This window comes from Cervus canadensis, chromosome 5, assembly GCF_019320065.1.
Source record: "Cervus canadensis isolate Bull #8, Minnesota chromosome 5, ASM1932006v1, whole genome shotgun sequence".
Taxonomy (NCBI): domain Eukaryota; kingdom Metazoa; phylum Chordata; class Mammalia; order Artiodactyla; family Cervidae; genus Cervus; species Cervus canadensis.
This window is the reverse complement of record NC_057390.1, coordinates 95,593,316-95,606,458: the sequence shown is the minus strand read 5'-3', so window position 1 is coordinate 95,606,458 and position 13,143 is coordinate 95,593,316. Positions and strand designations below refer to the sequence as shown.

The 13,143-nt window shown below is 52.2% G+C and overlaps 1 protein-coding gene across 2 annotated transcripts in view; it reads right to left on the bottom strand.

The window, feature by feature from the left end:
- HMCN2 (hemicentin 2) overlaps window positions 1-13,143 on the bottom strand; it is a 185,613-nt gene that overhangs the window by 129,869 nt on the left and 42,601 nt on the right. For both annotated transcript variants that reach the window (XM_043469851.1, XM_043469852.1), the window contains exons 9-15: window positions 12,567-12,711; window positions 11,912-12,033; window positions 9,693-9,965; window positions 8,671-8,812; window positions 8,112-8,239; window positions 6,910-7,023; window positions 4,186-4,335 (exon numbers count right to left, since the gene is read on the bottom strand). In XM_043469851.1, coding sequence (XP_043325786.1) covers window positions 4,186-4,335; window positions 6,910-7,023; window positions 8,112-8,239; window positions 8,671-8,812; window positions 9,693-9,965; window positions 11,912-12,033; window positions 12,567-12,711 — 1,074 coding nt within the window. The remainder of the gene's footprint in view (window positions 1-4,185; window positions 4,336-6,909; window positions 7,024-8,111; window positions 8,240-8,670; window positions 8,813-9,692; window positions 9,966-11,911; window positions 12,034-12,566; window positions 12,712-13,143) is intronic.

The following is a 13,143-nucleotide window of genomic DNA, read 5'->3' as shown; positions in this document are numbered from 1 at the left end:
ACAAACATTTTGTAGGTGAGCAGCCCGAGGCTCAGAGCGCAGAAGCGACGTCCAAGCTCACCCTGCTGGAAGTATCAGGACCAAGTCCAGGGGCTAAACAGCCCTGACCCTGGGTTCAGATTCTGCCACTCACCAGCTGTGTGATCCTGGACAAGTCACTTAACCTGTCTGCGCCTCGTTTCCCCATCTATGAAAGGATAAAGTGGAACCCATTGCAAAGGGATGTTATGAGGATTACAGGTTAGTACATGAAACGTGCTTAGAGCTGGGCTTGCTACAGGGCAGATTTCACAGAAGACTGATTATATTTTTATCATCAGGCCCTATGGCTTTCCACACCCACCACACCCCACCCAAGAGCCCAGCCACACAGACAGGGAAAGTCTGAGCACATCATTCTCCTTAGATACCTCTCACCGCCTCCTCAGGACAAAGCCCAGACTCCACCGGGCTCCCCAAGCCAAAGGCCAGGAGTGACCCACAGCTGGGCAGCCGGCCGCCTCGGCCTCGCCCCTCCCCATCCTCGATGCCTCACCCTCTGCTTGGCTTCTCTTGCCCTGGGGAGAGCTGCACATGCTGTTCTCTCTGCCTGGAACACTGTCCCCGCAGCTCCTCAGTTCAGTTCAGTCGCTCAGTCGTGTCCAACTCTTTGCGACCCCATGAACTGCAGCACGCCAGGCCTCCCTGTCCATCACCAACTCCCGGAGTTTACCCAAACTCATGTCCATTGTGTTGGTGATGCCATCCAACCATCTCATCCTCTGTCGTCCCCTTCTCCTCCTGCCCTCAATCTTTCCCAGCATCAGGGTCTTTTCAAATGAGTCAGCTCTTCACATCAAGTGGCCAAAGTATTGGAGTTTCAGCTTCAGCATTAGTCCTTCCAATGAACACCCAGTACTGATTTCCTTTAGGATGAACTGGGTGGATCTCCTTGCAGTCCAAGGGACTCTCAAGAGTCTTCTCCAACACCACAGTTCAAAAGCATCAATTCTTCAGCGCTCAGCTTTCTTTATAGTCCAACTCTCACATCCATATGTGACTACTGGAAAAACCATAGCCTTGACTAGATGGACCTTTGGTGACAAAGTAATGTCTCTGCTTTTTAATATGCTGTCTAGGTTGGTCATAACTTTCCTTCCAAGGAGTAAGCATCTTTTAATTTCATGGCTGCAATCACCATCTGCAGTGATTTTGGAGCCCCCCAAAAATAAAGTCAGCCACTGTTTCCACTGTTTCCCCATCTATTTGCCATGAAGTGATGGGATCGGATGCCATATCTTAGTTTTCTGAATGCTGAGCTTTAAGCCAACTTTTTCACTCTCCTCTTTCACTTTCATCAAGAGGCTCTTTAGTTCTTCTTCACATTCTGCCATAAGGGTGGTGTCATCTGCATATCTGAGGTTATTGATATTTCTCTTGGTAATCTTGATTCTAGCTTGTGCTTCTTCCAACCGAGCATTTCTCATGATGTACTCTACATATAAGTTAAATAAACAGGTGACAATATACAGCTTTGACGTACTCCTTTTCCTATATGGGACCAGTCTGTTGTTCCATGTCCAGTTCTAACTGTTGCTTCCTGACCTGCATACAGGTTTCTCAAGAGGCAGGTCAGGTGGTCTGGTATGCCCATCTCTTTCAGAATTTTCCACCATTTATTGTGATCCACACAGTCAAAGGCTTTGGCATAGTCAATAAGGCAGAAATAGATGTTTTTCTGGAACTCTCTTGCTTTTTCGATGATCCAGCAGATGTTGGCAGTTTGATCTCTGGTTCCTCTGCCTTTTCTAAAACCAGCTTGAACATCTGGAAGTTCACGGTTCACGTATTGCTGAAGCCTGGCTTGGAGAACTTTGGTTATTACTTTACTAGCGTGTGAGATGAATGGAACTGTGTGATAGTCTGAGCATTCTTTGGCATTTCCTTTCTTTGGGCTTGGAATGAAAACTGACCTTTTCCAGTCCTGTGGCCACTGCTGAGTTTTCCAAATTTGCTGGCATATTGAGTGCAGCACTTTCACAGCATCATCTTTTAGGATTTGAAATAGCTCAACTGGAATTCCATCACCTCCACTAGCTTTGTTCGTAGTGATGCTTCCTAAGGCCCACTTGACTTCACATTCCAGGATGTCTGGCTCTAGGTGAGTGACCACACCATCGTGATTATCTGGGTCGTGAAGATCTTTTTTGTACAGATCTTTTTTTGCAGCTCATCACCTGACTGCTTCTGGGTTCAGCTTAGACATCGACTCCTCCAAGAAGCGTTCCCAGCCTCTGGTGCTGGCTTAGCCCCCTTCTCTGGGCACAGGCCCCACGGATGCCACTTCCAATTACTCAGTACACTGAGCATTCTAATTGTCTGTTTACTGTCTCTCTTTTTGGCACCAAGGATAACACAAGGGCTGATGTGGTTGTCTTCCCAACCCAGGGTCTGGGGCACAGGGCCTGGCCACCTGGTGACCACGTGCTGAAGGATGGCAACGATGGAACAGATGAATGAACACTAACGGCACCCCCACATGTGGGAGGATCCCCAAGCCTGAGATGGCACCGTCTCCCCCAGGGCCAGACCCTCCTGATCAAGCCTCCCTGGGGAGGCCCCTGGCCATCCCATCCGGCCCATTCAAGCCCATTCCCCATTCTCCGCACTTCCCCCGAACTCTGAACACCTGTCTTTCCCGTCATGGCCACAGCTGACCCTCAGAGCCCCATCTGCTCTGGCTCGGCGCGCCAAGGAGCTGTGCCCACAACTTCCGAGCAATTCCCAGTGCCCGGGATCCAGGCCTGAAACCAAGAACTCATGGCAATCACAGCCAAGGCCGTGTTCCAGCCACAGAAGAATCCAGACTCCCCATCTGTAAAAGGGGAATAGTCACTTCTCCATTTATTAAACACCCATGATGGGCCAAACCCAGTGCTAAACGTTATGTGTCTGATTGCACTGAACCCTCACAGCCGCTCAACAAAGAAAGTAGTGTGGGCAGGTCTGCTTTGTTGTTGTGTAGCTGCCAAGTCGTGTCTGACTCTTTTGTGACCCCAGGGACTATGGCCCGCCAGGCTCCTCTGTCCACGGGATTTCCCAGGCAAGAATACTGCAGTGGGTTACCATATCCTTCTCCAGGGCATCTTCCCGACTCAGGACTCGAACCTGCTTCTCCTGTATTGTAAGCAGATTCTTTACCGCTGAGCCACCAGGGAAGCCGTCGGCTACATTTTACAGATGGGGAAACTGAGGGTCAATGACTTGACCAAAGCACATAGATGGTCAGTGATGGAGACAAGACTGGAACTCGGGTCTCAGGGATGACGATGCCCAAGCTGGAGCCAAACTATTTCCATGGTGGGCAATGTCCCCCTGCTTCCTGGGACTCTCACACTTGAGGGGTCTCTCCCACCCACCAATACCAGGGTTGGTCCATGTGACCTATAGGATATAACAGGTGATGGTACATCACTTCCAAGACTGTAACTGGCTATAAAGACTTACTTCCCTGGTGGCTCAGAGACTTCTCTGGTGGCTCAGACGGTAAAGCATCTGCCGACAATGTGGGAGACCCAGGTTCAGTCCCTGGGTCGGGAAGATCTCCTGGAGAAGGAAATGGCAACCCACTCCAGTACTCTTGCCTGGAAAATCCCGTGGACGGAGGAGCCTGGTGGGCTACAGTCCATGGGGTCGCAAAGAGTCAGACACGACTGAGAGACTAAACTTTTCCATCTTGGATTCTGTCTATCCCTCTCAACTCACTTTCTCTAGGAAAACCCATGTCACGAGAAATCTTCCAGGGAAGACCCTATGGGTAAGGAACAGAGGCTTCCTGATAAAAGCCTCATAAATGAACTTCAGGTGGACTCTCCAGCCCTAGTCAAGCCTTCAGATGACCACATCCCCGACCAATGTAATAAGTGCCATCCCGTGAGAGACCCTGAGTCAGAACCAGAATCCTAGCCCCCCAGAACTGTGCATCAATAGATGCTCACTGTTTTAAGCCACAGAGTTTCAGGGCAATTTGTTACACAGCAAGTGGTAACACATACACACCATCTCCCTCTAAAATCCCTGTCCCACGTGCTCTGGATCCAAATGATGCAAATTCCCCACTGGCAGGCTACAGGGTAGCATTCTCTCCTCCCTGCTCAGAAGTAGGGCAGGTGGCAGGGCACAGCGGGGGACAAGGTGTACACTCACGTCCAACCTCCAGCCGGATTTCTGCAGAGGCATCGCCCAACTCATTGACAGCTCGGCAGGTATAGACGCCAGCATCCCTCTCACGAACCACTGGGATCCGCAGCATCCCAGAGCTGGAGTCCTCAGAGGCCAGAATCATTTCCAGATCCCCTGGACCAAAGATGAGAAAACATCAGGCAGGTACTCATGGCTGCCACAGGAGGCCCGGGGATCAGGCTGCCTTCCTGACCCTGGGTTCCTGGGATGCCACAAGGCTGGGACCTCAGAGGGGTGTGGGTGAGGTAAAGACCCCTCAGCCTGCAATCAGGACTGTTTAATGGGCACAGATTTTCAGTTTTGCTAAATGAAAAGAGTTCTGGAGATGGGTGGTGGTGGTTGTACAGCAATGTGAATATACCTAAAAACGGTTAAGAAGGTAATGGATATGTTATGCACAATTTACCACAGTTAAAAAACTTTTCTTTTAGGTCAGCACCCCTGAATCCAGTTCCCTGAGTCCCTCTGTTGGCCAAGAGTGAGTCTCAGCCTGCCCCCTTGCATGTGACAGGTTCATTACCCAAGAACGCCTTGCCTGGGTCTCCCTCCTGGGTCCCCGCCCTCTGCTCAGGGGCAGACTGAGGCTTGGGTCAGCTCTGGGAGAAGACCCCCACCTTCCCCCCCAGTTCTGCCTCTCTGATGCCTTTTTCTCATTTCTCTTACTGTTCCCTGACTCCCACCCCTCCTGGCCTGAAGGACCACCCTGATTTTGAACCTTTTTTTACAACTTAATTTAAATTTTTTGTTTTTAAAATTGTGGTAAATATACATAACACAGGATTTTACCATTTTAAGCACTGAGTGTCCAATTCAGCGGGATCAGGTACATCCCCATGATCCATCCACAAAACTTTTTCATCTTCTCAAACGGAAGCCCTACTTATTAAACACTAACTCCCCATTTCCCCCTCCCCAAGCCCCTGGCATCTCCTCTCTGTCTCTAAATTTGCACATACTAGACATTTCTTATAAGAGATCCCACTCAGTTAAGTGGAATCATATAATATTTGTCCTTCTGTGTCTGGCTTATTTCGCTTAGCATCGTGTTTTCAAGGTTCATCTATGTTGTATAAAAATTGCATTCCTTTTTTCTAAGTTAAAAAAAATTTTTATCTTTTCTTTTAATGTTTTACTACTTAAATACCCCATATTAGAGCAAATGTCTCTGAAAATGTCACAGATAAAATATTTTTTTCCTCATTTGGCCAATTAGAAGTAGGGGGAAATTTTTACATAATAGCTGCTATGGGCCTGATTTTTTTTTCCAATTTTTTTTTCTTTGTCATGGGAGACTAATTAAGAAAAAATTTAATTGTGGTTTAAAAACTCATAAAATGTATTATCTTAATCATTTTCAAGTGCACAGTTCAATGGTAACTATATTCACGTTGTTGTGTAACTTGAATTTCATTCCTTCTTAAGGCTGAATAACATTCCAAGGGATAGCGTGTGTTTGTGCTCAGTTCGACTCTTTACAACCCCACAGACTGTAGTCTGCCAGTCTCCTCTGTCCATGGGATTTTCCAGGCAAGAATACTAGGGTGGGTAGCCATTGCCTTATCAAGAGAGGATTTTCCTGACCCAGGGATTGAACCGGCATCTCTGGCGTCTCCTGCATTGGCAGGCAGATTCTTTACCACTAATGCCACCTGGGAATCCATTCCACTGGGAGATCCCCCTGTAAAAAGGCGACTCCCGGGCTGGGCTGGTAGAGCTCCCAGCCACGACAGGCAGTGACCACGCCATGAGGAAGGAGTCCCGAGGCCTCTGCCGCCACTAGCTGGTGACCACGGACAAAATGCTCAAACTCTGAGCTAACACTGCCTGTCAAGGTCAAGGTGAGGCTCTGCTGAGATCAGACAGGTGCTGCCAAGACTGGAGTGCGTCTGGATGGGAGGGGGCTGTGCTTGAGAAGGAGCCCAGGGTTCTGCCCTGAAAAGTCCAAGGCAGGCGCCCCAGGACCCAGGTCCACTGGTGTGGGCGCAAGAGTGGCTCCTGTCGATCAAACTCCAGCTTGAGGTCCAACACACAGAAAACCCTCTACACTCACTAATTCAGAAAAGCCTCACAACAGAACGCTCACCACGACTGCCAGCTCCCTGACAACCACAGCATCTTCATCACCACCATTAAGGACACAGCCCAGGCCGTGGGCCAGGTTTGTTCTAAACAATTCGCACATATGGACTCATTTAATCCTCACACAACCAGCCTATCTCAGAGGCTGGTGGTCCAGTGGCTGGGACCTCGAGCTCCCAATGCAGGGGGCTCGGGTTCGATCCCTGGTCGGGGAGGTGGATCCCACCTGTCACATCTAAAGAGCCGATGTGCAGCAACTAAGACCCGATGCAGCCAAATAAACAAGAGAAATGTTAGGGAAGAAACAAGCTGTCTTTGATTTTCCAACTAAGGAAACAGGCTCACAGTTGCCAAGCCACTTGTCCGAGGCCACTCGGGGGGGCCAGAATTCAAATCTGGGTCTACTCTAAATCCTGCTCCTGATCACAGAGCCAGTCTGCATCAGTTATAAATGGATACTGGGCTAGGGGTGATGGGGGCTGCTCGAAACAGTCCTTCTCCCCAGACACCCCATTCCGAGTGCCCCCCATGACCGTCCTGGAAAGCTGATTCTCCAGGGCCCCCCGCAGACCCCTTCTGCAGGCCCCTCTCCCCACCCAATCCATGTACCTCGATACCAGATGACCCGGGGCGGGGGCACCCCGGTTGCCTCGCACGCCAGCACCGCCTCCTCCCCTTCGGCAGCCAGCACCACGCCGTTTACAGCCGACACGGATGGTGGGTCTGCGTGGGGAGCAGACGGGGAATTGGGGACCAAGCCACAGACTCCCTAGAGCGACAGTGCCGTTTTCCCCAGCTGGGGGAGAGTCAGAGGGGCCAGGGTGGGCTGAGCACCTGCCTCCTCCCCACCCCCACCAACCGGGACAGTCACCCTCAGAAAGATGCAGCCTTGGCCGGTTTTTAAACAGCCAGTTACTCCGGGGACTAAACTCCCTTCTTGTCCTCTTTTTTTTAACTTTTTATTTTGAAGTAATTTCACACTAGAAAGTTGCAAGACTAATACAAAGGTTCTTCATGTACCTTTCACCCATATCACCAGATGTTAACATTTTTGCCATATTCGTTTTGTTTTATCATGATGGAATTCTCTCTGTATTCTTTTTTTTTTTCTAAATGGCTGAGAATAAGTTCCAAATATGATATCCCTTTACCTCTAAACACTTTATATTTCCTTTTTCTTATATATAATTTTTAAAGATAATTTTTAAAGTGTAGTTGATTTACAATGTCATGTTAGTTTCTGCTTGCGGCAAAGTGAGTCAGATATACATACACTCTTTCTTATTTATTTTTTATTGTCCTCTTTGAACCTGGCGTAAAAGGTGAAATCTTACAAGGTTCTAAAATGCACCGCAGGGCCAGCTGCGGCTCCCTGGCCCCTGACCCCAGCCAGCCTCCTACTCCTTGCAGCCCCTTGGGGACCCCAGGGGCCATTCCTACCTCGAGGCTTTTGCCCCACCCTGTCTCTCTCCCTGAAACGCTGTTCCCATTCCCGTCTGGGGCAAGAGTTTTATCCTGTGTGTACGTTTCCTTCTCTGCCCAGCTACACTTCGCTCCATCACACCACCCTGCTCTGTGCTCGTCCATACCTTCACCATCTGAAAGTACCTTATTTATCTGCATGCTTTGCTTTCTGCTTCCCCATTAGAATATAACCTCTACCTGGACAGGGACCCTGTGTTCACTATTGTATCCCCGTGTCTGCCACACAGTAGATACTCTGAAGTATCTGTGGACGAGAGGGAGAAAGGGAGCGAGGGGGGAAGGCAGGACTGGGGACCCTCTTCTGCAAATGCCCTTGACCCAAGTACCTGTATAGTAGAGGGTGACCGTCTCTTCATCTCTGCCAATCTCATTAGCAGCCTGGCAGCTGTAACTCCCCGCATCCTCTGGGGCCACCCCCTGAATGATCAGGGTTCCCTGGGCATCCACGCGGACTCTGGAGTCGTGCCACGAAATGTGTTCAACAGGAAGGGGCCGGTTAGGTTGGGTCGCATGGGGTTGCCCCAGTCATTATTAAAAGCAGATTAACAACATCACTGGTGACATCGTTTTACACTGACTGCTTGCTCTGTGCCAGGCTGTGGGTTCATCACTTTTTATGTTCCTTTTTCATTCATCAGGCTCAGAAAGGTAAGGTGACTTGCCCAGAGGCACACAGCCTGAATGGCAGAGGCAGAATGCAAGCACAGGTCTACCAGATTATGTAGCTGGAACGCCTGACTCCAGAACCCACATGAGGCATCGCTATGTTTCCCAAATGTCTCGCTCCTGAGTCTCAAATCATCAGGAGGAAGGCAGGGCAAATGCCACTCCCCATTTGCTACAGTTAAGAAGACTGAGGCCCAGAGAGGTCCCCGAGGCCCTCACCTGCTGTCCTCCTGCAGGGCGCGACCCTCGCGGCTCCAGGAGATGCGGGGTGCAGGGTATCCGGAGGCCGAGCAGCGGACCCTCACCTCCATGCCCTGGGAGAAGCGCTGTGACCTCGTGTGGATGCTGACCTGCGGGGCCTCTGGCGTTCAAGGAGTGGACAGGTGGGGAAAAGCTTGTCAGAGCAGCCATGTTGTCCCAGGCACCCACTGGGCCCCCTGCTCCTCCCCGCAGCCACAGACAGCGGAGACATAGGAAGGAAGGGCCCCGAGGGACCTGCATCCTTGTGACTGGCTTCTCAGGGAACCAGGGTTGACCAGGCAGCCCCCAGGCACATCCCCAGGCCACAAAGGGACCTGAAGTCCCTAACGCCCCTGGTGGGAACCTTGAGCTCCCTGAATTTCTGCTCTGAGCTGAGTCCCCCCTATACCAGCAGCCTCGATATGGCCTCAGAATCTTTCTCAACACACTCTAAGCAGCCAATCCAGAGTCATCGGCACAAGAGCGAGATTTGTTCCAACACACTCACTTTTACACTTGGGGGAGATGGGTCCCTAGAGGAGCAAGATGCGTCTCAATCCTGAGTGGACCTAAATCCCAGGTGAGTACCTAATCCAGGCACTAACCCTCTGGATGTGTTTCCTCTCACTGCCTCCTCCACCCCCAGCTGGTCAGCGCTACCCAAACCTTGCCAAGCACATCTGATCTCTGGGCTTCCAGAAGTTTCCGGTGTCCCATCTCTGTCCTGCATATCGAGAGGGCTGGACAATGGAAGTGCTCAATGACCCAGAAAGAGGACAGGACACAGTGAAACTGGCTTGGCCAACAGCAGTAGAAATTGAGGCTAGATATGAGGATGAAATTCCCAACAGTGCCGAACCACTACACTTAGTACAGAATTCTCTTACTCCGAAGGTTGAGAAAACTCTGGAAGGGCTGATGCTGCCTGCCAGAGCTGATGTCTGAGCAGAGGGATGGACGGATGGGCTCCTGGAGAAATGCCAGGTAGTGAGCAGCCTCACCTCGCACCAGGAGCCAGACGGATGCCCTCGAGACTCCATTGGAGTTGCTGGCCATGCACTGGTACCGCCCGCCGTCGCTGGGGGTGGTGTTCCTGACCTCCAGGGATAGGTCGGCCAGCTGGGTGACTCTGCCCGTCGAGGCCGACAGGACTCGCCAGTCCCGGACCCAGGTCAGGTTGTAGGGAGCCTCGCTCAGGACCAGGCAGGACAGGACGGCAGTCTCTCCGGGGGACACGGTCACATTGGAGACGGGGACCAGCTGCGGCGGGGGGTCTGCAGGAACAGGAGTGCAGGAGGCACTGAGGGGTTGGCGCGGGGAAGGGGACGTCCTGCAGACCTTGGTGGTGTCCAGACCCCAGAGTCCACTGCATCCCCCAGCAGAGCAGCTCACCAGCTTCTGCTCATCATGCCTGGACGATGCCACCCCATGGCCATCTCACACCCGCCCGGGGGCTCTGCATGTGTGTGTGTGTGTAGTGTGCGCGCGTGCGTGCATGCACGCCTGATTTCTATACAACAGCCAATGGCAAAATTTAACAAGAGTCAGTCCATTCTTCGGGGCTTTCCCAGGGCTCAGTGGTAAAGAATCCGCCTGCCAATGCAGAAGATGTGGGTTCAACCCCTGGGTCGGGAAGATCCCCTAGAGAAGGAAATGGCAACCCACTCCAGTATTCTTGCCTGGAAAATCCCGTGGACAGAGAAGCCTGGCGGCCTCCTATCCATGGGGTTTCAGAGTCAGACATGATGCAACGACTAAAGTAAACAAACAACCCACACTTCACACCCTTTGAGGCAATAATTCCACGAGCGTACATGCTCAGTCACTAAATTGTGTCCAGCTTTTTGTGACCTCATGGACTGTAGCCCGCCAGGCTCCTCTGTCCATGGGATTTCCCAGGCAAGAATACTGGAGTGGGTTGCCATTTTCTTCTCCAGGGGATCGTCCCGACCCATAGATTGAACCAGGTTCTCCTACATTGGCAGACAGATTCTTTACCGCTGAGCCACCTGGGAAACCCCAATAATTCCACACTGGTGGATAAAGTCTTGGAAATCACCCTTAACTGGAAAAGAGTAACAAGTACAGAGCTATTCTCTGTATAAACAGCAGCTAAATGTGGACTAAGTAAGGAAGGCCACTGCCCCCAAAGAAGAAAGAGCTTAGAAACCCACACTCTCAATAAGAAAAAAACCATTAAGAAGTGACAGCTCAGAGACCACCTAATCAGGGACGGTCTGCAGGACCTATAGGAAAAAAGCTGGGTCCACATGCCAGTGACCATGATGTCCAATGGGGAAATTTGACTCCAGACATCAAATCAGGTTGCTGTAAGTATGTACGATATTATCCCGTTTTTCTTAAAATGCACACATGGATAAAGGTCCAAAAAGAAGTAAAGCAAAATGCTGTCAAAGTCATCTCTAGAGTGGAGGGGTCACAGGTCATTTCCATCTTTTCTGTTCGCTTATATTTTCCCAGTCTTCCTACAGGGAGCATGAGTGATTTTGAGTGAGTTTAGGAATGCAGAGTGACTGATCCCTCTATGTTCATTGGGCCTCTTTTCTTCAAGGCAGCTTTGTGGTTATTTAGTCGCTAAGTCGTGTCCGACTCTTTTGCGACCCCATGGATTGTAGCCCGCCAGGCTCCTCTGTCGATGGGATTTTTCCAAGCAAGAATACTGGAGTGGGTTGCCATTTCCTCCTCCAGGGGATCCTCCCGACCCAGGGATTGAACCCGTGTCTCCTGCATTGGCAGGCGGATTCTTTACCACCGAGCCATTGGGAAAGCCCATCAAGGCAGCTTAGGTTCATTATTTTAAAAATGAAGCCAATTGCATTGTAAGAGGATCTGTGGCATTTCCAACCTTCCCGAGTTCAACGCTGCCACGGTGGCAGGACCTGAAGGCATTACGGGTTGGGGACGAGGCGGATGGTGGCCCTTGTAAGGGCCTGGGGGCTGACCAAGAAGTCAAGGGTGGGATTGAGGCTGGGGACTGGGAGGTGGAGCCCTGAGCTGGGGTCCTCAACCTTCCTGCAACCACAGGCCATTCGTGGGGCAGACGGTCCAAACCGGAGGCCGGCAGGCAGGTGCAGTGTGGGCGTCGGGCTCTGGATGACGGACGGTCCCTGACAGCTGGCTGGCACACTCACCCACAGATGGAGGAAGCCTGGGAGGGAGTCCTACAGGGAAGAGTCAGGACGGGCCTGAGGGGACAGACCTGTGACGATGATCTGAGCCCTTGCTCGTCCGGTCCCAGCCCGGCTGACTGCCGTGCACTCGTACATGCCTTCATCGGCCTTGGAGGCCCAAGGGATCTCCCAGCTGCTGTTCCCTGACTCCCTGCAAACACAGAAGAGCTGGGGACACACAACCGCACTGTCCCCCATCAGGGCCCCCCGGCCTCATCCAGGCTTCCAGATGGGGGCTTGACCGCCTGAATCTTGCCCAGAAAGAGGCCCCCAAACCTCTCAGAGACTTGGTAAGAAGAGACAGGCAGCTAAGGACGTGCAAATCCCAACGATATGCCTGGGACTCTGGAAACGTTCCCTTCCCCTCTCTGAGCCCCGGGCTTCCAACCATAGGAGGGAAGGTCTCAGAGGGTCCTTCCTGCGCTGACCAGCACAGAGCCGGGCCTTCACGGGTTGAGTTTTCAGAATCAGAGGAAGGCCTGTGGCTCATCCACGGAGTGATGGCCCAGCAGCGGTGGGAGCCTCAGGGACCCACTCTCCCCCAACCCTGGCCAAGCTGGGAGGTACCCAGCAGGACGACCAAGGCCGCACGTGTGCCACCCACGCCCCCCTTAGGTCCCTCCAGGGCATCAGGCCCCCAGGAGCCCTGGGACTGGGGCCACTGGGCAGTCCTGAGCCACTCACCGAAAGCGCCTCTCCTCACCCAGCCTGGCCCCCTCCCGCCACAGCTGGAGCCGGAAGGGGAGGGCGCTGTGCACAGAGCAGGAGACCCGCAGAGGCTGGTGTAGGTAGCCGTGGGTCCTGGGCGGCATGCTGACCAGGGGGGCACCTGTGGGCAAGGACCCGCACTCAGGATTCCTCCCTGCCCTCCCCCCTCAGTCTGCCCTCGACACACCTAGCAACACCGAGACCCACAAGGATGACCAGGGGCCAGAAGGCAGGGCTTCGATCTCCAGCCTCACCATCCGGTGGCCACCAAGAACAGGGGGCATCACCTCCTTAAGCCTCAGTTTTCACCTCTGTAAAATGGGTTAATGGCATCAGTGACTTCATCGAGTTGTGGTGAGCTGCCGGTGAGAGGTGGTGAGTGGGAGGCCCTTGGCACACACACGTGGCAGGGCCAGCTCCTTCCATGAAGACTTGTGGGGGTTTTATGGCTTGTGCTACCATTCTGTCTATTGTGTGGGAGACAGAGAAGTCGAATCAGCCCTCAAATCTGATGAAATGCTCCCCAGATGGGACTCTCCAGGGGCCTGGGGAG